This window comes from Photinus pyralis, unplaced genomic scaffold, assembly GCF_008802855.1.
Source record: "Photinus pyralis isolate 1611_PpyrPB1 unplaced genomic scaffold, Ppyr1.3 Ppyr1.4_LG5, whole genome shotgun sequence".
Classification (NCBI taxonomy): Eukaryota; Metazoa; Arthropoda; class Insecta; order Coleoptera; family Lampyridae; genus Photinus; species Photinus pyralis.
In genome coordinates, this window is record NW_022170596.1 from 6056025 (window position 1) to 6081090 (window position 25066).

At 35.1% G+C, this 25066-nt stretch overlaps 1 protein-coding gene across 7 annotated transcripts in view; it reads right to left on the reverse strand.

The window, feature by feature from the left end:
• Positions 1 to 553: 553 nt before the first annotated feature.
• LOC116171101 (sodium/hydrogen exchanger 9B2-like) overlaps positions 554 to 25066 on the reverse strand; it is a 51611-nt gene continuing 27098 nt past the window's right edge. For 2 of the 7 annotated variants that reach the window (XM_031487776.1, XM_031487777.1), the window contains exons 2-6: positions 10488 to 10718; positions 2391 to 2499; positions 1967 to 2341; positions 1033 to 1909; positions 554 to 983 (exon numbers count right to left, since the gene is read on the reverse strand). In XM_031487776.1, coding sequence (XP_031343636.1) covers positions 666 to 983; positions 1033 to 1909; positions 1967 to 2341; positions 2391 to 2499; positions 10488 to 10718 — 1910 coding nt within the window. In that variant the 3' untranslated portion in view covers positions 554 to 665. Of the gene's footprint in view, positions 984 to 1032; positions 1910 to 1966; positions 2342 to 2390; positions 2500 to 10040; positions 10105 to 10162; positions 10245 to 10487; positions 10719 to 22569; positions 22707 to 22742; positions 22859 to 25066 lie in introns of those variants that run through there. The other 5 variants (XM_031487781.1, XM_031487782.1, XM_031487778.1 and 2 more) reach the window with 4 other exon arrangements.

Here is a 25066-nt window from a genome sequence, read left to right on the forward strand (position 1 = left end):
TCGAATTAATTCGGATTCGGAAAAATATTCATAGAACCATAAAAATTTAAAACTCAACCAAATTCGATGAATTTAGAATCTGAACGTTTCTGTAGATTGTAGAATTGGACAGAGCTGTGGCTTCAAAGAAACGTAAAAATGTACAAAATTATGTTAATCTAACAAAGATGAAAAAATCTGGAAAATTCAACCGACAAAATTCGAAGAATCGGATGAATCTTAGGAATTAGAAATCTTGAGGTTTTAATGGACGTAATGAATTTGAATAAACGGAAATTTTTTTTATTTATTCCATTAGCATACCTACTCTGTTGTAGCCCTGGTTGTAGTTGACGTAGTAGGAATTTTTCTTATCCAAGCATAAAAACTTATATCCCCGATGAGAGTGGTTGAAGCCCAAAAGTGTACAACTCAACTATAGTAGAACAAAACGATTAAACCATGAAAGTTTCCAAAAACTAATTATTCTTTATTGCATCGTTTAGTTTGGGAAAGGCACTTTACTTTTTTATCGTTAGATTAGGGTAGCGTCCTAGAAAGCAAAAATCAAAACCATTGGAAATGCATGTAGTCCTTCATGAGCTTTTCATGTCTTCAACAAAACATTTTATTTACAGCTACTCTTAATTCTAAAAAAAAGCAATAACATTAAACACCTTGATCAATTAAGGTTCACGTCTTATATTTGTTTTATCACCACCTCCATTCTCCACCGTCTCGCCATCTCGTTTGTACTCGTCTTCTTCATCTATTATACTGATATCGTATATGGAGGGCCTGTGGCTTCTTTTCCAACCCTCTGGAATGTGAGGATGGACTTTAAGTTTTGTAAGTAGTCGTGATCCCGATAGTGTGATTAAAATTGCACCAGTGGGAGCGGTTAATATAATTGAAAGAACGCAAATCATTAAGACCTTTTCGGCGTAATCTTTCTCGGGTTGTTTGTCACCTACGATTGAAAGAGCGATAGGTCCAAGCGCCGCCTAAAAGAAAAGAAAAGTAAATACGACCCATTAAAATTAGTACAAGTACCTGAACAGTCGCTTTTGACATCCACGAAAGTGCAACAAATATCTTTTCTTTCAAATTCAATTTGCTACCTATTCCCACGATGACGGTGGCACATATTCGTATTAAGACACCAGCAATCAATATTCCTATACCAATTGTGACTACACCAACATCTAGCTCCGCAAATTTAATTTGTGCCCCTGTGATTCCAAAGAGAATAGGTTCAAAAATCATCCAGAATATTTCAAAGGCTGTGGATGCGGGATTGTCTTCAACTTCCCACCCGTGCTTCGTCCAAAAACAAAGGCAGACAAAGGCCGATGCGACAACGGCCAGCGGCCCTGCGCCCTCGTAACCGATCAGTTCACTTCCGAACACAGCGACCAAACCGCCAGACAGGAGCATTACTATCCTTAGTGGGACCACGAAGGGATCGTGTCTTTCGGGGACAAAATTTGAAATTGTACCCCATAATATCCCAAACCCAATACCTCCCAGAAGGCACAAGGGACCTTGAAGGATCTGCGATGTTAGCGAATCGTGCGAAAACATAATGCTTTGAATAATTCCGTATCCAGCGACGGATGCCGCATCATCTATTCCTGCAACGGCGATGATCAACGTCGGAATGCCCTTCGCCACTCCGTATCCTTTAGTTCGAAGTCTAAATAGGCAAGGTACGACGACAGCGGGCGACACAGCCGCGATTATAGTTCCTAATAGTAGACACCAATCCCACGGTAAATTTAAAAGGTAATGCGACATAATGGTTACGACTGCCGCCTCTACAGTCCACGGTACTAGCCCCAGTTTCGGCACCGTAATTTTTAGCTTCTTTAAGGCATGGGGGTCCATATCCAGTCCAGCGCGTGTTAAAATGATAACCAAAGCAATTTTCCTAAAAGTAAATTAGGTGATGCAACCGCACTGTACATTTGGCAGCGTAGGTACAAACCTTAGGTCTCTTGTGACCTCTTTAAATGACTCATCAAAGTTGATCAAGCCCACGTTTTGGAGCAGCAGTCCAGTAAAGAGCATTCCTATGAGCGCCGGAAGCGTCGTTAGGCTTATCAACCAACCACCAAAGTGTGCGCAGAGAGTGAGCAAAATTAATTGAAACAGTTGGCCCCCTGGCGCCGCAGTTTCGCCTAACATCGCGTACGTAACGCCCCACAAAAATACTCCTATGAAAGCTATTCCTATTATCCTAGAAAACTGCCTGTACGTCGGACAAAACGGATATGGACAAATGCGTGGCCACATCGGCGGTTCCCACGAGGGGTGTGCCTCTTTCTTTCGACATTTGAAGCAAAATGTGTACCACCACGAACTAAAACAGAAGGCGGTAAACTCGATGGAAAAAAAAAACATGTAAATACCTGTGATCTTGTTCGTTTGTGTCTGAGGTGCATCTTTGTCTGGCAGAAGTTGATTCCGAAATCGATTGCTTCTGACATCTTGTATCTCCATTTGCTTGCCGTGAAACTTCTGCAAAAGTCACATAGTCCATTAGAAATAATTATCAAAGCACTAAGTTTGGTTTATAAACGTTTCACCACAAACATTGCAACGGTTTGCATTTGACTTCGCTATTGAAGATTACACTTTGAAGTATACGTATGGAGGGGTTTGATAACGCCGCTTCCAATACATACCTAAAGGTAAAAAGCCAATTCTTAAGCACAGTTCAAACGTTATCATTGTGTTTGTATTGATGTTTTCGTTTGTAGATAATCTTTAATCAAAGGTTTTTTACGACTCATAGAGCTCTTTTTGAAAAGGTAATTATGCAATTTAGAGTTTTGAATAGCACCACATGAGTAAAAAATTTCTATGATTCCTTAGCTCTACTGCATTTTTCTATACCTGGGTAAATTCTCTCCGTCTGAGGGTGTGAGACCTTTAACCAGCTTTCAGTATTGGACTCGTTCTGTTCACACAATACCAGCATAATAGCACTCTTAAGACCCTTTAAATATGAAAGCCCATACACCTGTTAATGGCTCAGCTTTTAAAGACTAGTAAAAATTTCGAATGTCTAAAAGCATATTGTAGAAGGCTATTGGAAACTCTATTTACAGGTTCAACTATTTAAGGCTCTTAACCAAAAACATTAAGAGCGTCTCAGAGACCATAAATCATTCGGAATACCCTTAAACCCTTAACGACCCAAAGCATCTCTAAGGGCTCCATTCTTAAAGGACATAAAAGGATCTCAAGAACCCTATAAGCTTTTGAGAGACTCATAGAGACTGTTTAAGATTCTTAAAGGCTCGTAAAGGAGTATAAAAGTTTTGGCTTTTAAAGGCTCATAAAGGCTCCAGAAACTTTATCCAGACAAGCCTCTTAAATACGTTTAATGTGCATTAAGGATTGTTAATCAGAACTTTTAAATCCTATTAAACGTTTCCAAAATCTCTAGAATAACCTTTTGTTTTTTTTGAAAACCCATAAAAACCGTTGAAGACTTAGAGACACAAATGGTTTGTTTAAAACTTGCAAAGACTAAACATTTTAGAAAACTTTTATAGACTCCTGGCGGCACTAAGAGACTGTAGAACAACTTAAACTAGCGATTGGCAGGTGCAGCGCCTGACCCATTACTTCCATTGGTTTTGACGAACAGATAGGATGCGCTTGTGCAAAAACGGAAACTATTTTTAATTTTTTTTTTTTCGTCCATCGAAGTGTTGAAACCTTTTAATTCAAAAATTCAGCTTTTTACGAGGTTCGCATGCTGAGATTTTATACCCTCAGACGGACGGACGGAACTCATGCAAACTGTACTTTTTTTGAAAGATACATTAAAAACTCTGAAACAACCCCTAAATGTCAATAACCCAAAATGTGTTTTTGGTGGTTCCTAAATATTTTTAACAGGTCTGGAACACTTTGAAGGCTAGATAACTTTTGAAAGTTCAGACGACTCTTAAACCCTTAAACACTGATAAATTATTACCCACCCATAAATACTCTTAAAAGACCTTAAACCTCCTTAAAGATTGCTGAAGTTTCTAAATGCACAATTGCTTGGAGTTTTGTTAACTGACATCTGTGCCAAAACGTAAATGTAAACATGATAAATACATATTTATTCAAAGTCAAAGGATATATGTATTGTTGAGTAAACAACGTCAGGTGGGCGTTATTTAGGCTGAAATAATACCGAAGATAATAACGGGCCATCCTGTATGTGCGAATGTTTTAATTTAATTTGAATCTGAAGGATTTTTTTACAAAGAGGCACAGAATTGGTTTATTTCATCGGAATTTGTTGTTCTAGTGTCTATTTTCAAAATTGTTTTTAATTGTTTAATTCCCGGATTAAATTCATTTATTCCTCTAAATTTGTAAGATGTGAAAATTGCGTTGTTCAAAATTAAGCAATATTTGGCCGAGTGCATTTAAGTGCTATCTGCGCGGTTGCGATACGGACGTTGTTATCGTGAAAGTTAATTGAGTTTCAAAACGCACGTGTTTAACACTGATAAGAAAGCGTACAGGTGCATGATTTCTTTTGCGCGTAATTTTATTATGGAAGAGGAGACACTTCAAGCGCTCTATATTAGCGTTACGTTTGAAATTGACTGGTATAGGATTACGATAATAGTGGAAGTCGTGTTCTATTTAAATAATAAAAAAGGCAGTTTTAGTGCTAAATGAAACCGTTATAGAACGTTACTTTATTTAACAAAAGTTAAACATGTTTCCCGCCTGAACAGCCATAACAAAGACATTTTGTCCTTTAATTCAACATATCATTTCGAGTGGTGGAGCGCAGTGTAATAATAAAAAAGAAATTAAATTTCTTGTTGCTGTCAACGAGTGTATTTGTATTGGTGCAACATGCACCTGAATCTCACACGACTGTTGTTTTCACCAGATTAAATCGGTTTTTAAGAAAAAACTGGTACATTTATAGTTATTAATGATACAAGTTCGTGAATTAACGTCATAATGAAACGCGTGTAACGTTAAATTCACGAGGCGTAGCCGAGTGATTTTAGTTACACAAGTTTCATTAATTAATAACGTTCATATAAAACGTGTATCATTCAAAATTTAATCTACAACGGCTCAAATAGATTTCATTCGTTTCATTCGCATTTTTATGTTATCTAAACGTTTTCGTAAATTATAATTCAAAATTATCAAGTGTCCATACTAGTAGATGTCATGGTAATACCACAGATCTACACATACACAGATTGCTAACCTTATGCATTTTTTGGGAAACAAATTTAGGTATACTTAAAAGCGCCCTCTATTGCGGAGCAGTATAAACATGTATCGTTTAAAACTGTACTATGACGCTTATGGATTTATGCGTTAGATGTCGCTGAAACAACATTAAAGTTTGCACAATTCGAATTCCTTAATATTCGTATTATTACAGTGGTATGATATGATAGGAGGTACGTTGAGCCATAATTGTTTAATTTAACACTGGAGCTACTCATTCGTCGTAAGGGAGTTATTAAAAGCGGGTCCCTGTGGTCACAGATACACACGAACATAGGGCAGGTTCTTAAAGAATCGTGAAGGTTTTTTGAAGTTGGCGGAAACTATTTGCGGCTTTAAAGGTCTTGACAGATTGCTAACCGGAAAGGCATACTTACAAACTATGTATATCTCTGCCATCATTAACGTTACACTCTTTACCACGTCGATAAGATATAAGATAGGGAGGTTATTTTCGAAAAGTTGATAGTTTTCCAGTTGTAAGCACAAAACTGCTAAAAAAATATCCTTTTCAACTTTTTTGTATTTTTTTCAATGTTGCGTCATGAAATTTTGTTAGCAAACCTCGGATTCGGATTCGGCACCCCAAAAAACATATAGAATAAAAGAAATCAAAACTACCCCACAACTTTCCTGGTAAAAATACAATTAAACTGGATTATATGCACATTTTACCGCTTTAAATTTTTTGCAGCGACATCTAATGCATAAATCCATAAGCGTCATATTACAGTTTTAAACGGTACATGTTTCTACTGCTCCGCAATAGAGGGCGCTTTTAAGTATACCTAAATTTGTTTCCCAAAAAATGCATAAGGTTAGCAATCTGTGTATGTGTAGATCTGTGGTAATACTAATCACGTTTGTCAAATTTGTAGAAAATAGTAGCAGTTATCAATTGCGTGCTTTTATGAATTCATAAGAGCACTAGTGCTTTTACGAAAGCCGTAATGACATCCAATTGGCCATGCCATGGTAAATCTGTCATAATGACACCGTCATAGATTAAAGAATTTTTTGTTTATTTATTTCGACCACCTGCGTGTGGGAGTAAATGTAACGGGCTTGCCCCTCTTTATTTCAGATTTTTCTTCGGCTTCGAACGTCCCGGTAATTCGCGATCGGGGGGATGGGAAACATTATTTAAGACGCGATAAACATATGAAGCAAATTCGTGATTATTATATTGAAACAATTCACCGGAATTAAGTTTTCTTTGTTATTTTATAGACTGAGATTTTTTCTTTCAATATATAATACAATCTGAATAGGGACTATAATACTATATTAATTAATGAGTAATTGAAATTATGCCATTTATAGGTAGGTAAAGTTTTCTGGTATTATTCTTCGTAGGTAAATGGGTAAAACGGAATTTTCTAATGGGTCTTTTGCACAGACGGAAATTGTGTAAACAACAAGACGGCTAATTTGAGCTTCCTTACATATTTCGGTTTCCTATATTTCTAAGAATTAATTACAATGCGTCAATGCACAATAATAACCTCTTTCGGTACCTAATTTGACAACCGCTTCTAAAGTACCTATACCGTTATTTATGGCAAAATAAAACAGAGAAATGGGGTTGGACCTTGGTTGGACAGACGTCGTAGGAAAGTGTGAATTACCGGGATAACCGATGCCGAGAAAGGAATAGTCGCCGAGATAGATCGTCGGAGGGTATAAATCGCCGGAATGACCGATGCCGGGATGTTAATGGTCGCCGGGATGGGTTGTCGCCGGGATGGGTTGTCTCCAGGAAAACGGTGCCGGGGTGTACGTCGCCGGGATGTACATCGCCGGGATGGGATGCACCGCCCTAAGCAGGGTTGCCACCCCTTCAAAAATTAAATTGAACGATGGGTCGAGTACATCCTTGAAAAGGGTTCTTAATTTCCTATACGTTTTTTTTCAGAACTATTTCCTTGCGAGTTATTCAAAGTCTGTTTCGTTTTTGTTGTGCCAATTTGGGGGAAGCTGAAGGTGGCCTGGAAGGAAGCTTAAGAGGAACTTGATCGAAATCTGAGAACATTTTGAGGGCGGGTTACAACGAATTTGATAGAAGTTTACGGGGAGTGCGAATAGTACATTGAAATACAAGTGCAGAAACGGTATTATTGAAAAACGAGTATAAATGTTATTATACGAGTTTTTCAATGACCGTTTCGACATGCGTGTTTCATACTATTTTTTCTACGAAAGTGAAAAGTTCTTCTCTAGAAATTATAAATTTAAACTAGTCAGATAACGGCAGAAAATCATGTAGTCTGATCGTAGTTGGATGTTTCAATTGTAAATGATCAAGTAATCCGGTTGCCATGACAAAACATAATTGTTTGAAAAATCGTAAATTTAAGTCAAACAATTTGTGGCGTAGTGAAGAAGTGTTAAGATGGATTTTGACGAAACTGAAGATGAAGAAGGTATGTGCACCCCGCCGGACGTTGCGGAAATGGCTAATGCGGTTTCGCATGAATTGCTACCCCAAAAGTCTAAGCAGCGTTTCGGAAAGGAGCGTTTTCATAAGAGAACAAATCGCTAAGTTTTTGAGAGAAGCGCCTGATGAAACATTTGTAATGATGAAGGTTTGTGAATTTCTTATTGTATTTTTAAATCATAAATAAGCATAATTTAATTACAGGTTGCTCTCGGAGTGGCTGGAGCTTGCCGTCGGAGCCTCGGAGCGAACGTTGTAAAATGACTGTAACGGATTTCACAGAACAAGATGCAATTTTATTGATACCTAACGATTCCTGACTCCAAGAATCATGTCCCAAGAACGTTTTCTGTAGCAGAAGGCAAAGAAAATTCTACCATTGTCTTATATAACGAAACTGTGAATAAAGCAAAACAATTACAAAGAGTTACTTCGCATATGTTTACTAGCGTGTAGAAAATGCGTGCAGAAAATATTTTTTATTTCATACTATCTAGTAATCGCCGCTTTCCCAGACTGATTTGAGTCTGGTAAATCGTATTTTACCAGACTGAAAATTTTTACCAGACTGGAAATTTTGCCTAGCAACCGCAACTGACATCCATCTAAACGTATGGATTGATATTTGTCAAACTACTGTCAGATCAAACAAATCAAGTGATCGGCTTTTGCTTTTATTTTAATGTGTACCTACAACATTCTAATCAAAATGGTATTTTAATAGAAATAGAGCAGTATGAAATAAAATGTTTTACATTATTTGTATGTCAAATCAGTTTACGTTACTCGTTTCGAAATTCCTGCCTCAGCTACGCTTCGGCAGTAAACATCTCACTCGTTAACGTAAACCTTGATTTACCATACTCATATGTAAATAACTATTTCTATTTCGATGTGGAAACAATACCGAAACCTTACTTGATTGGTCCAGTTTGCGTGCGTTTCTAGACAGAAATAATGCCGAAAGAAATAGAAACGCATTATTTTTTTTATTTTGTTGGATTGGTACCCCTCGCTTTTTTGCTGTCAACGGTATCCGTCAAATCAAAACTAAACATAACCTGTAAAGTGTAAATAACGTACAAGGAACTTGACCGATTGTATTAATTCCGATTAATTTTGAATATATACTCCAAAGGGTAGAACTTTTTTTATTTTTACTTAGCGTAGTAAAATATGCCAGCAGTACATTCTTGCTTACTTTTTGAACTCCCCTTCTCGGCCAGCCAGTTTTCAAAAATTTTGTACTCCTCGTACTTTACTTTCGATTTTACAGGCAGTAAATTTAACGTCGCTTCATTGGCAATCTCTTGGATCTCTGGTGGGGTACAAGAGACGTGTTTGTCATCCGTATTTATCATAACTGCCGCAAAATGGAATTATGACCAAATAATTAAAAGTTTGAAGTTTGAAAATACAGAAATCAGGTTAGCCAACGTGAAAATAAATGAATTGTGTCTATTACCAACATACACTGAATGATAGTTTAAAATTACCTAACAACGCCTAAAGGCAATATTTATAATTTGTATAATTTATTATTTAAAATAAAAGTCGAAATAGAAAAAATAGCATAAAGCACACGTGTCATTTGTCTACTTGTCGCACTCGGCTTTTGCCGCATTCGCCGCTACGCGGCGGCAAACTACCTCGTGCGACAATCTTCGTCAAATGACACTTGTACTTTAATATACTATTGCCGCACTAGTGTTTCAAAGACCTGTTTTCACAATCAATTTACCTACAAAAACAATCGTGTTTCCACACTTTCGTAGAAAAAGGAATTTTAAGAAGAAATTGTAGTGCAACTTTAAGGGGAGCTTGAGAGGAACAATGAATCTTAGGGAAACTATAATTACTTACTTATTCAATCGCTAACATTAGAGTATTACCTACGCATAGATCATATATTAAATAAAAATAACCAAATTTTGACAATACCCAATTAGATGGGTAACCTCAACTAATGGTGGATGGTCCTTGAAGCCGCATAATTTTTGTGTATAATTGGTAATCCAGGTACGAATTTTCTCTTGTAGGAGAGGTAATGATTCGAATGGAAATACCTGCTATTACAATAACTAAGGTAAAATTATAGCCCACAATAATGCAAATTATTTTCGTATCGTTATAGAAAAGGAAAATGAATCTGCATACAATTAGCTAATTAATTTAATTAGCTTCAGTCTCGGAAATAATTCATTGAATAGGTAGATATAATATTGACAACAAATTACTGATTACAACTGGAATTATTTTAAAAAAAAAACTTGTCGTTTATTAGAGAAGGGGTATTTGATTACTAAAGTAACTAGGCGCACAAAATCGTGCAATAAAATAGAATTCTTACCCATACTGCCCGCATTTCGACGGAATATGTTTGAGATTAATGGGCACCTTACTCGCATCCCTACGTAAAAGTTAGTTACAAATGACGTGTCGCTAAGGGTATAAATGCGTAACATGTTTACCTGATAGTGCTCTAAAACTTCTAAATAGAAAATTGGCGACCAACACTCAACAAAAGGCTACATACGACTTGAAGGTTCATATTATGGTACATTTTTGAGGTAAACGGAGGAGTGTGGTTATTTAATAAACGCCCAATTAGTCGGTATTTCGTGGGAAAAAAGTTTCAATACAGCATAATCTGTCGCGCATACTGCACGTGTTTTCTAATTAGCTTCGAGAGACAGTGACCACGAAGCAATTAACCGGCATATTACCGAAACTAATTTAAAAGAAGGGAAGTGCCAACGTGTTAGTGACAATAAATAAATGACAAAATGGGTACTACCTGGCGCAACTTGATTAACATTTTCTACGGTACTATTCTGTGCAAGATGAAGTATGCTCTTTTTTCTGACCGGACCTATTTCCGCGTGCTCCGAGTTTGTAGATACTTTTCTACTTCTTGCGGGCGATTCAAACGTGGGATTGTCATGCCCATAGTCGCTAAAATTGCTCGCTTTTCGCGTGACGTCAAACTGTGGAGGAGTCGTCGGTCTGCTGCCATCCACCGACATTGCTGAAAAAGACAACACCAGTAATAAATTGTCCGGTCTTTAATCTACAACTACAAGAGATTATACATTGTGCCATTAAACAAACTAGTGTAAGAGCCCGTGACTGCTAGACTTTCATTATTTTATAAAAAATGAAATTTTCTCAGTGCATGCTTCCAACACAGGTAGGTACGATGGGTTATTAATTACACCAAATTATATAAAGCGTAATTTTCGTACTTATATCTTTCTTCGGAAGAATATAAAAAATCACAGAGACACTATATCGAAGCATCCCCTTGCCGTGCATCCTTAAACTTCAAGAAACTATTTACATGGCTAGAATGGGGAAAATACTGCACTTTTTGATTGGAATATGCCACTTTCTGTGGTAATAGTTAATACCAAAAGGCAACTTTTGAGATAGGGAGCCACTCGAAAATCCGTGCAGGAAACCAAAATGGTGGCCGTCAAAATGGTGCCATTAGACGCAATATATTTTTTTGTATCTCTGCTCCTAATAGTTCGATTTTAATTTTCTTTTTTTTGATTGAAAGCTCTTGTGACGAGGAAACTTTTTGCTATATAACATTTTTCTCTAAAACTTAAGGATTTAGCACAATTTTAAAAAAGTGTTTTGTTTACGAATTTGAAGTAAGTAATTGTGCAATATCCCGGTCTTTTCGACAAAAAAGGCCATCGTTTAGAAATTAAATCGATACAACCCCAAAACTCCTTGTATCTACCCTGCAAGTTCGGAAAATTTCAATCCGCCATGTTTTTTTTTTGAAAAAATGCGCAATATTTGTTTCATCTGGCACGAGATCAAAAGCATTATGAAAATTGAAAGGAAAAGCCTCGTCAATTTTTTTCTCTGAAAAACAGAAAATACACTCTGCTTTTAAAGTAATTAAAGAAACACTCAGTATATCAGCTTTAACTCTTACTCTCGCTCTTACTTATCCTATTTTATTTAACTATTTGGTTTAAGCTGCGACGAATGTGAAATTTGGAGTGCTTATTTATCAGATCATGGGTTTTTTCGAGGGTTTTCTCTCGGGCTTTCTTTAAGAATATTAACGGAATATTATGATTTCCAAGTTTTAGATACCTATTCATATAAGTTGAATCATTTTTATTATACAGAGAATCCACCTTCTGTAAGCGGACGATAGAGCCTCAATGGTTGAGATTAGTGGTAACAGTTTGTTGGTACGAGAAGCCTGAGGGGAAGCCTAAAACGTATTTTTAGGTATATAGGGTGTTCTCGAGGGCAGCCTATACATTTTGATATTTTTTATAGGTATCCCCGGGTATCCCTTAACAAAAGAATTATTTTTGTAGGTCTTATTGGTTTTTTTTTCGTAATGCTAACCGCGAGGCTAACCGTTTTCCGGATATGCTTTTTATACAGGGTGAAAATTTTATCTTCAAAACATTTTTTAAAAAAGCTTTTTATGACATCCATAATTATAAAAAGGTTGCTACCAATCCACGTACATTCAATTTGGGGCCAGTAGCATACTTCTGCACGGTCAAAGGGGGCGTACTGTTTTTAAATAGCAACCACTATTTTCTTGACGTAGTGAATTTGTCGATACAAATTGATACAATAAAACTCGTTTTTCAAATAATTGAATTTTAATATTTCTTTAGCTAATCGACTTCGAATCGTATAGACCGATTCATCATCAGACCTTAAGAGTCAGAAAATTGTGCTGAATAATACAAAATATTAACATTTCACATGGACAAGTTACACATAAAAATCGGGTTGAGCTTACTTGTGATTCAAATTCGTGAAAAAAAAACACTTTTTTAAAATTGTGCTAAATCCTTAAGTTTTAGAGATAAATGTTATATAGCAAAAAAGTTTCCTCGTCACAAGAGCTTTCAATAAAAAAAAAAGAAAATTAAAATCGGACTATTAGGAGCAGAGATACAAAAAAATATATTGCGGCTAATGGCGCCATTTTGATAGCCACCATTTTGGTTTCCTGCACGGATTTTCGAGTGGCTCCCTATCTCAAAAGTTGCCTTTTGGTATTAACTATTACCACAGAAAGTGGCATATTCCAATCAAAAAGTGCAGTTTTTGTTGGCGTACCCAACGTACTATTACTGTACTTGGGTTATAAGTATTATAGCTGAATTTTATACATGTTACTTGGGTAAATATTAAATACGGTCTGACAACTGAGGAAACGGGTTTTACGTCGAACGCATAAAAATCAGTAATGTTATTTGTTTATTTATTTGTTATTTATCATTTAACATTTAACATTAATCATTACTGATTTTATCATTTATCGTTTATCGTTTATCATTTATCATTTATTTTTTATTATTTATTTATTTATTTATTGTTACTCTCTTGTTCTGGGCCCTCAACAGGCTTTCGCTCAAATACAGAGTGACCCACATAATGCTTGGCTGAAACCCCGCCCACTCAAAAATAAAGGCAAAATAAAATGAAATAAATAAATAAATAAAGATATGATCACATTGGAACCAATTCATTTGGAATATATTCTAAAATACACTGTTGTGTAAACTACGTCATGTAGACGTTGTTTTGGCTTCAGCACCATCAATAATGTTGGGCCACCCTGTATGTGAAATATTTCAATTTTTTAAGTACCTAAATCTGGTGGGTATATACGAGTAAACAAGAAGTGTGATCGTTTCGTTTGAGTTTGTATTTATGTATTTGTTCTTCCTTTTAGAAATTTGTGAAAAATTCGTTTTAATTTTATCGCTTTTGTAAATTATTCAATTTAGATAAGGTGATATAAGTAAGTCACATCTGGTCCAATTTGTGTAATTATAAAAGGTTGTATCTGGTCTTTTGCGATAAGACGTTTTATTGTTAGGCAAAATTTCATTAATGCACATGTGGTTCCAATAAGAAGATATGCGCGTCTCTCTACGTAATGGGTGACTCGGAGCGCGTTCTGTTGAAGCTGATTGTGACTGGCGGTTTACTGGGAGAATTCTTAAAGAAGGAGATTATTTTATGGTGAAAGTGGTGGATCCTTTAAATACCATTTTATTTAATGGGTACGCGCAGCTTCTAGGAACACAGAAACATCTGAGGGCTCACTGCGGTGCAGTCCCTTCGATGAAAGCACGCTCACCAAAAGAGCGTAGGATAAGGTTGTAACAGTTTATTCTTCCCTTACGCAAACATCTAATTTGTTTTATGGTTAACGTACGTTATTGTTTGGTATTCACTGTCACACCTAAATTACAATTGTCGTTGCATTACAAATAGTTTCTTTATTGCAGTAAAGTGAGTTCTTTGTGATTTAAAAATATTTAGAGGCGAAGTTCAGTGAGTAGATATAAAGGCGCGATCTGTTGGTGAGATTTTTCACGACACTGTCCCATTCTCCCTTTCTCATGCCCCTTCCTAGTATGATAGTACAAATTAAAAAAGGAGTGTGTAGGTAATGACGTCGGTCAACTAAGTAATTCATAAGTATCCAGTTTTAAAATTCTTACTCCGATTTAAGGCATTTTAATATAAGGTAGTTTTTCTAAGCAAACAGTATTGCCGTTACACGGTTTCTAGGCCCTAAAATTCTCATAATGTTTATAGGTTACCTAAATAAATTGGTATTTTAACTTGTAAAGAAAGCGGTGATAGAAATCTCGGTCCTAGAGCATTCGTTAAGTATATTAAGTTTAAATTCAGCATAGGAGTACTTCAAGGTAATTTCTATTCATTTAAAATTCATTAATTAAATTGAGTTCATTATGATTTTTGGAATATATTATAGTTTCTGTAATTTAGTGAAAGGTAGGATTGTCATAGACTACAACGAATTAGCAGGGTGGTTTCTAAGTTTTTAGTCGTCTCAAGTAATGCGAATCTGCCTTAGACACATACCGATCTTAAACTGGGCCCCACGCCCATTTTCCCTACGTGACTAATTCAAACACTTGTAAACTAAAAATATAATCACATTCTGTCATTTTGCGTTGATTGTATACTAATGCATAGTAATAATCCTGTCCCTGCCACGATAAGCCCAATAATAAATTTTGAATTATGGACGGACCATATTAATCGAATGGACCTCATTGTTTTTCTTACAATGGTAGCGGATACTTTTGAATGTAACCAATAGTGGCGGTTTGGTTTCAGCCTGTAGAATTTAAGTCTGATTGGATATTTTAAACTCGTCTCAAATTGGAGTGTGTGGGAAAGAAAGATCGTAGGTAGATAATTTGAAGTCGAAAAAGGAGAATATGGCGGAAGCAAAAACCTGACGGGACGCGGAATCATTTTAGCCAAAATCCTGAGTCGGGTATTATCAGTACGTAACCCTCATTTTCAACACTTTTTTTTTAGGGTAGGTCGTTGGAGGCTGCCAGAAGTCGTTTTTGTGAATAAACAAATATTGAATATTCAGTGCCAAAATTGTGAAATGGATTTCACTAAAAGACTACGACATGTATATTGTGGAAATCTATTCAAAATCTGTTTTCGCTAGTTTATGCATTGCACGAATTACATTTGTAGCTTCATTTTAAGTTTGAATATGAATAGATTTAGTTGAATAGGAGCACTCCCCTATTCCAACCATTATTTTAGTAACTGAGTTAAAGTTAGGCCATTGTCGATGTGTTGATTTATGAGATTATTGACTTCATTACATGCCAATTTTGGTTGATAATTTTTATTTTTTACACCGAGAAGATTTAACAGTTGCTATTTTGTACTTTATATTTTAATTTTATTATTTCGTGAACATAAATTAAAGTATTTCAGAGAGATTTATGCTGGTTTAGTAGGGTTGTAAAACGTTTACTGCAGCTCACAGTGAAGTCAGAATTGAACCTTAAATTTTGGTTCTGTAAACCAATACCAGTCCGGGATTCCGTAGCCAATCTGTCCTGAGTACTGCCATTCATATACCGAAAGTTCAAATTCAAGTGGGTTCGTGTAAATTTAAGCAAGTTCAGTTCCAACATGTTAATTAAGGAATAAACCTAATTATCTCCTATCTCCTGTCTTCAAATTAGCTTATCCTCGCACTACTTCTAATAAAAGAACTAGAAGACGACGATAATTAAAATACTACAAGACACAACTTAGGATTTAGGGCGGTGAGTGTGAGTGGTATATAAATCAGCGAATTATCCAAAAACTTACCACAGTACCTGTTAGTAAAATACATACACTGTTCAAACCGGACTTCTTTATGGTCTGTACATATTTCAATATGAATATAAATTAGACTTAATTAGCCTATTCCTTGTAAAAACACAGTTTTATTGTTGCAATGATACAACGTTTATTCGACTTTTCCTTGAACTATATTTTAGTATTAAAAAACTCGCTTCGGTCTTAAAGTTAAGGTAATTACATGAGCCTCAACTACATATCTTATGAATTTAGAGCAGGATTATTTAATTCAATATACTATAATAGGTGTAGGTTGAAAGTAGGCTAAATGTTAAAATTTATTAGTAATTGTTGGCACTAATGGAGATTTCGAACGCACTCAAAAGGATCTAGTAATCTTCCTCACTAGGAAGCTCATTTGTGACTTTGTAGGAGGGAGTCTGAAACAGGTACAAAAATTCTGCTTATGGTTCTGATGGTTGCAAATTTAGATTTGTACTTTCCTGGTGATCCCTAACAAAATCTACAAATTGACAGTATTTTTGCAATGTTCTATGGCTTGCCGTAAGTTCTTTTATTTTAATTAACTCACACGATAACCGGCAAGCCTCGTAGAAGACCTTTTTCCTAAGACAGGAGCGGTGAAAAGAAAAAGTCAAGATCACGGCCTATTTGTTTTTTGCTTATCAAATATGTATCAAAAATCCTCTTGTGAAAATCAAGGCAAACAAAACCTTGCTTAGGACATTAATATTAATTGTTGTTCATTCTTACATGACCTAAAATGAAGCAAATAAGAACTAGTGGAGCATTTTTGTTCTACATAAAAGTATAACGGCATTGTCACTACTTCCACACATCTATTATGACATTTCAAGTATTACTAGTAATCTTCATGTTTAATGTAATCTTGATATTAATTCAAGAAATTAACTAAGAATTTCTTAAAGGTCTTGATCTAGAACAGCACTTACCTTGAATTTTCAAGACAAAGTTTTTGTTTTGTCCTGAAATTCAAGAAAAGGCAAACAGGTGTGTTCAAAGTCTATGGTCTATCACTATCTAGCCAACAAAATACAAATAATACATAATACGTAGGTATGACAGAGTCAAACATTTCATTCCGTTTTTCAAAATGTAAGGCTCAGGGCGAGGTAAAATGGTAAAACGGACAAATTGGGTTTTTATTCGCTACAAGTTTGAATAGCTTGGAACACGAAAAGAAATGGTTCAGCTTGAACAACAATAAATATTCTCAGTCAATTATATGTAAGTTAAATTTATTATATAAACACGTACGTTGAAGACACAATAATATCTTTACGGACGCTTAATGCAATTTATAAAATTATATAATCTTCCTTAATCAAATTTTAGGTACGTGCAGAGAACGACATAAATTTTCTAATTATAAACGGATAAACAATCATACATATTTACGGCAAAAAAATCTTACATAAGTCGCTACTTAAAATTTAATTTTCACATTGCAATTATATATTATTATTAAATTTGTCATGCGGCGAGATTCTTTTATTTGAATCCTACTTGATAATTTAAAAGTCTGATTTTATAATCGCTGGTATTTTAGTTTAACTGAAAGATTACTAGGTGTAAATGAGTGAATGTAATCCTGGAGATTTGCAAAATATACACGGATGTTGTTATTTTAATATAGACGACAGAAAAACTTGCTGATTACTAATAGTGCATATAAACATTATTGTTATTTCATTTTAACATAACTCCTAAAATATCCTGTTTTCTATTAAAAAACCAACAGTTTGTATGACATAAGGCATGATTTTTTTCAGACCTTAATATTTTGGAATTCCCTTCTTAATGGGAGATTAAATGAGCAATCAAAATCAATTTTTTGAAATAGTTCACTCAAGTTTTCAACAACAATGGACATCATCGTTGCAATAACCTTTACTGAAACTAAACTGGTATAGCCATTGAAGAAAAATAGTGTTTTTATTCAAAGGAAATCTTGAACTTGTTTGACCTTGGACCTTCTGATACCTATATACCGAGAAGCTGATTAATTACCGATATAATGGCACAAATTGATGCGAAATCTCCAAAATCAATGTTGAAATCGTTCCTCAATCCAAATAACCTCTCTGCAACCGTTTCGCAATTTGCATGCCATTTATAAAAAATGTTCCAAAATTTGTACTCTAAATGGCGGTGCGAGCCAAATTTTGATTGTGAAAATTCAGGGATATTGGATGTAGTGTCCCGTGCTCAGTATGGTAGCCGCACTCAGGTTACAAATATTCAACAAAAACACACAATGACACAAATCATTGGGACAAGGGTGTGATTTGTTTTAGAAAAATAAAAATTGTGTTGAGCCTAGCCGTAAGCGAAGTCTAGTTAACCACCTGTAAATGTGTGTAATATTTGTGAAAAAGAGAAGTCGCGCCTGCAAATGAGACAGGTTTGAGGTAAAATAGTGCAACGTGGTTTTATGTATTGGTGTGACGCCGTAATAATGGACAACGTGTATCATTTATTGAGAAATTTCATGCAAATACGATAGCGTAAAACAAATACCTACCAAAAATTTAAACGCGCGAATTAAAGTTTTGGTGACCTTAAATTTCAAGGGATAACTTGCGAATTAGAAACTATTCAACCTGATTGAATTTGATGTTGTAATTCGTCGCCCATCTGTAGAGAGCGTCTATGCGCAAGTAATATTTTTATACGATATCTACATTTTCGGTCGGCTCACTTAATTTAGAGAGGTCGTCAAATTTGAACTGCCAATCAAAGGTGCCATTCATTATACGAGACCTGACGATTTGTATCGACTTTCCATTTCAACAGTTAAGTCAATCATTTGGGTCAATCAGTACTTTGAAATTGAACCAGGAAGGGATATCAACATTAGCATTGCTGTATGATTAAGATTTCGTTAATTGAGCTAGCCGTCGGCACAAATTTGCAAGATAGTAACATTTGAAAGTTAAATCATAATTGATAGTATAAGCGGGAATTTTCAGTCCTGGTTTTGTAACTACCCGTTTCAAGCTTTCTCTGCAGTTATAAAAACAAGGTTAAGGTAAATCCAGTCCAAGTCGGTGACAAATCCACCGAACACGCTTATTGAAAATGGCTCAAATCCAATGACCCCGTAGGGTCACACCGAGGTGTTCTGCCGCTTTTTTACATGCTATTTAGGGGTTTTTATATTTACAGAAAGAATGATTAACAAACAGTGATCGAGTTCATTGGGTCGGCAGAACAGATCGTGTCAAAGGGTCGTGAATCAATTAAGAAAAGGGTTGACTGTTCAATGTTAATCATGTCTATAGGTCGGAATATCGTAACCATAATAAACCAAACCAGAACACATTATACATGGTTCACACATACAATTGAACAATTAAAAATAGTTGCATTTATAAGAGAATTGGTCAACTTGATGAACCAAAAAATTCTGTGTGTTCAATAAACCAGGTGGAGAGGAGCCAGAGCCAGGGAGAAGGGTTCAAAATTTTTTACACTGGTGCCAATACAACCTGAGTACATAAATTGTATGGAAATCATACTCAGCCGCAACTGGCAGGGACGTGTGGTGAACCGTCGTAGGGACCAGGTGATTATTATTGAATTAGATGGAGGAATACGCAATATTGAAATCTTGTGCGCGTACTCCCTCTAGGTTGGTTGTCAAGATGAAGTAAAAAAAGACTTATGGGATGATTTAGACCAGGAAATTATATCGAAAGAAGAATGGTGGTCCATAGAAGACGGCTTAAGAATGGCCACACCTGTACAAATATTTGAGTCGATGAATGAGTGAGGCCCTTAGAAGGGAAGAAATCAAAGCATGTCAAAATCGTTATTTATGCACCAAGATCGGTGGGAAAAAGACCAAGAGCATTATCTAAATGATCAAAACATGAATTTGATCTATTTTTGTCGACCACGTAGATTTTGATCAAAACATGTCAAAATCGTTATTCATGCACCAAGATCATTGGAAACAAGATTAAAAGCATTATCTCAATGTGCAAAAATAGATTTTCGTTAAAAGTGACTTTAATACTGAGGATCCTTCGATTTCGTTGTATCGGTTAATTTAACTCGAAGACGTTAAAGTTCATAAAATTTTCAGCTGTTTCATTGAGTAAAATTTCTTTATCTAGAAATTATTTTTGTATAAATTAGACAGGTGTTTATTGGGTTTAGATAAGACAATAATTGATAACATTCTGTTTATGCCATCAAAGAGATTGTCACCGTTTACGCCCTTGAAGTCATTGAAATTGTTCAGTTTATTCATCGTTATTTGAAGTTCCGAATACAGAATTTTTGGAACTTACGATGTCGTAAAGTGAACAGCGGCCAAAAAAGAAGATGGATCAACGGTATAAATCAAGATGTGAGGAAGAAAAAGTTAAGACTTGATATAAACGAGGGACCGAATTGGGTGGTAGACAGACCCTAAATATAGCTGAATATAAAAAAGACTTATTATGCTATAATTTTAGAAACCTAGGTCAAAAAATTAAATTTTGAAATGCATATAATAATTTCGGCCTGCTTCCGATTATTCACTATTATTGTCATTACCTTGTGATGCTTTCTTAGTAGCGTTTTTGGCATTTTAAAGATATTGCTGTATTTATTTCGTCTGGTAGGATGAAATTTTTGAAAACCTTAATTAAGAAGGACAAGGGCGGTCTCCTTATGCAATTAATTTTCGTAATTAAATTTTAGTAATTTGGTGTTGGTCTATGTGACGGTACGGAGATTACTGTCATACGAGAAAGCGGTCAAGGTCACATTTTAATTTTATTTAATGTAGACATTTCTAGGAATTGTTGGGTCTTTATCAATTGTAAATGATTAATTTAAAAGACAGGTGGATGTGATTTATCGTTTTTCTGTGTAGTTAAGAGAAATGAAATTTTATTTTTTCTAGAATTTTTAAGTTTGGATTTGTCTCTTAATGTCTGATAACAAATTGATTTATAAAAATTATTCTACCTCTATTTTTTTTTGTCTATTAACGTACGTTGAGGGGATAGTCTATGTTGTCACCCTTGTATTGTAATAATTTTGATTTTCGGAAGAAGGGTTTTCGCCTTAAATAGGACGTGAAGAAGGAAAGCGTCGCTTTTTAGCCAGAGTTTACGCCGTACTACGTGTCGTTAAGATTTGAAATAATCAGTTTTTTTTAAGACAAAATCAATGCAGAACTATGTTTCTTTGAAAATTTAAATCAGCTTTTTTGCTACGTTCAGAGCAGAGCTACGTTTCATTGAAGAATTTATTTCGCTTTTTCCGAGTTCCATCCTGGATGATTTGTGTTGTAGCGACACCCAGCATTGAAAGTTTCACCTAATGTGAGTTTGAAGTTCGAAGAAGTTCCGTTTGCGTAGCCGGACGCCGAATTCGCGGCTAGTTTTTGTTCTACGTTTCGAAGTTTTGGCCATCAAATGTGCTGAAAGGAGAGGTGTTTATCTGCGGCCCTATAAACTTTGCGATTACCCGGTCGTTAGTGTAAAGTGCATTCATTGAAAATTGTAATTGTTTTTATGAACTGTGTAATGATACCTTTTATTTTGATATTTAAATTCCCGGAGAAGTAATGTAAGAAGTTAAGTCATAATTTTAGTCTATTTGTAACAAACAACTACATATTTGTGTTTTTGTACCATTTTCCTTTTGTGTGTTAAGATTAAATCGTTAATAGTATATAATAATATAATAAAATATAATAGTAATAGTTAATTTCCGTGCGTTTCATTCACAACGACGTCTTTTCTGATTTACCTGTTGTTTTTATTAGACGCTTGTTCAAGGTTCATTTTAATTCTAAATTTTGCAGTTCAGTTTGTAGATTAAGGTATTTGGTTTGACCCACTATCTGTTAAAAGTTAACAGGTTAACTGAGAGCAGAGTCGAATCTTTCCTCTATGCTGGGGAGAAGTTTTGTGCAGTAAAGAAGAGGTTCCATTTTGTTTGAGAGTGTTCTGTTCTACTGTATTGCGAGGTATTGAGTATATTGATAGGCCACTATGACAGATATACGTCTGTGGTCACTATGAAGTCTTTGGGAAGTGAAGAGTAATGAAATGAGTCTCATAATCCAGTATATCTAATATTATTCATGCCGCTTTAGAGGAGAACTGTATTGAAAAATGTTGTTGTTGCTCTAGTATTTGTTTTCATGGCTAGTCCGGGAATATAAAAACAAGCCCTCGTATCTCCAGGCTAAATTATGTATTAAAGGAATAAACGACAAATATTAATTTATTATGGACCACAGTATATTTTTCAACACGCTAATAATTAATGCTCTTAGACGTTCCGTCAACGTTAGCTTGGGAAAATTCGCTGATTTTTTCAATATCGATTTAATGTAATTGAAAAGATGTTTGAAGTAACAAATTTAATTCAAAGCGTTGCATAGAAAGCCAATACGGCCGCAGCAAAATCTTCCTTACCTATTTTTCTCTAATTTAATTCGGTTGGATGCAGTCAGTAATATCTTCAAAAGAAAACTTACTCAAAGCCAATAATTTATACCGGTAAATTATTTCCTTCTTCTATATTCGGACACTTCCTTTAATTTAAGTTATTCAAGGGAGTTTGCTTTAAAACGCGAATACAGCACACAGAGTACACCGTTTGAATTATAAATTACTTTCCCCGTACAATGCTCACTACCCGAAATGTAAAGCGAAAGCAATGCGTCTTAGATAGAGATTACTTACTTGTAAAATTTCAAATAAACTTGTAAATTATTAATTCCGTGTAAGTTCAATATGGGACCTACATGATGAATAATTAACAGGCACCTACATTTCCTTAGTTCACTAATATCGTAACTTTCACATTATCTGCTCTAATTTATTTAAAGTGTAAATTGTGGGGTGGAAATAAATACCTGTGTACTATATACAGTTCGCCCACTCCACTCAAAGCGCACCTATCACTACAAACACTTCCATTTAATTATGTATTGTATCGGCGTTTGTGATTATCAACTGAAACTCGAAATAATAGCAGTTCACTTATATATAGGTACCTTAAGTATAATCAACACTTAACACCTTTACTGGTTTTGTCTATATGCTTGTGTTACCTAGACTGCGCCGCCTTAATCATATTATTGTCAGTTGAACCACACAAATAAAATAAATCTGACGCATTCTTTTTTACTATTAGTAGTCTGTATGCTTTAGCGACTCGTTATTGCAATTCTATTGATTAACTCTTACAATAGCTCTACCAATTACGGTCAAATTGTTGGCTTAAACAATAAATATTTCCTTGTAACAGATTATTACCCTCGTTATTACCTAAATTAGCAGATGTGTACACGCGTAACCGAATTTTAGGTAAGCTGTTGCGTTGTCGTCAATGTCGCACTTCCGCAGTTACCTGGTACAAAAATCGCTACACTGCCTCCCATTTTTTCGGCAAGGCTAGTGAAAAACTGCACAGTTAGTTATTACTTAGTTTTCTGAATAAATTACAAAGACGGTTTTCCAGTTTCATACAAAGTCTCTTCATTGTTAATATTTTTATGTACGCGTAATTGGCCTATAATAAGTTTTCTTGTGTTTTTGCATTTAATTAGTTTTTAAATTTATATGAATGATTACAAGAGAGGTAGCGAAGTTTGAATAAACTGTGTAGACTAACGTAACAATTGGCATAATAGAAATACATAACATACAGGTTCCGCCACGTGTAGGGTGTGTCCAATTCATCATTCCAAAAAGAAAAAAAAAGTATCAATTGTACACACTCCCAAGTAATTGTTACTTCTGGTTCATCGAAACTTTACCGGCCAATATAGTGAGTGGCGTACCCATTGGCGTAACTAGGTATGTGCCGCGTACGGGGTATAGGGTTAAATTCGAATAGTCTAGTGCTAAATCGACTACAAAGTGCAAAACACTGAGATTAGGGAATGCAATCCCCCAGCAAAATTTCAATCCCGGTATTTGCGGGATCGTTATATGTCAATCCCGCGGGATCCCGGTATTTGCGGGATCCCGCAATTTTTTAAATGTATTGTGAAATAAGTAATTTTGTGCGGTTAACCGAATATTCTCGAACAAAACACATCGTATTTCTCGGAAAGGATGCGTCACATCCACTTTCATTTCTTAATTTCGGTGACCAACCTTTTATGACGGCTCGATGTTTATCTGGATTTGTACAATATTCACAAACAATCGACGAATTCGACATATTGTATATAGGAATACCGGTACATACGTTTACATAGTAGCACTCACTGGCTGTTCAAGAAAGTGAATAACACATACAAGTTAACGCGTAATTATTGCATAAAACGCAACAAGAAAAAAGTGCGAAATAATCTTAGATCCAGGCTTAGATCATTACATCATATATACATAGATATAGTCTGAAATTTGCTTTCAATAAGGAGCATCTGTGCCAACATACCTAACAAAGACAGAGATATATTTTGCACCGTATGCAGAACACCGCACATGCGCGGTAGGTAAACAGCTGAACAATCATAGGAGTACCTTTTTAGCGTATTTTTCGATTCTCAAAAAGGAGTTCGTTGATTTGCAAAAATTATCGGGGCAATTATTGGAAAAGATTGTTTTAGGGTTAAAATATGTATAAAAAAATTGGGAACGTTCTTGTAGTCTCCCAGTTTGAAAGACAAAGCATCCCTTTTTTTAATTTGTTTATTTAATTAGTCAATGAGTATGAAACGTACGGTGATCGGGTTTGTCGTATTGTTTTGTTATCAAAAGAAGTACGGATTTTCAAAAAAATCGGATGAATTTTACTATGTAAGAACAAACTGTTCATTTTAGAGATTAATTTTTTACATTTTGCCATAAAAAACAATAACAGTTGAAAATTAGCGTTCCGGACCAACTGTATCTTATAGAAAATTTTATTCTAAACAAGTTCATTTCTATCCATTCTTTCCCTCACAGCAATAGTTAACGAGATATTCGAAGTCAAATACGAAAAAACAGGACTTTTTCTCATTTTTCCTTCGTTTTTTTATTAATAACAATATGATCATCCGAAGCAAGAGACATTTTCATTACAAAATCGCATACAAAATAAATCTTCATTATAACATGCGCATCATAGTAAAACAATGGCAAAAATAAAATTAACATTTCTACAAATCAAACAAATAATCTGAAGGTTAACAGTGCCTTATTGAAACGTTTTACCCAGTTACAACCGATCGAATATAAAAAA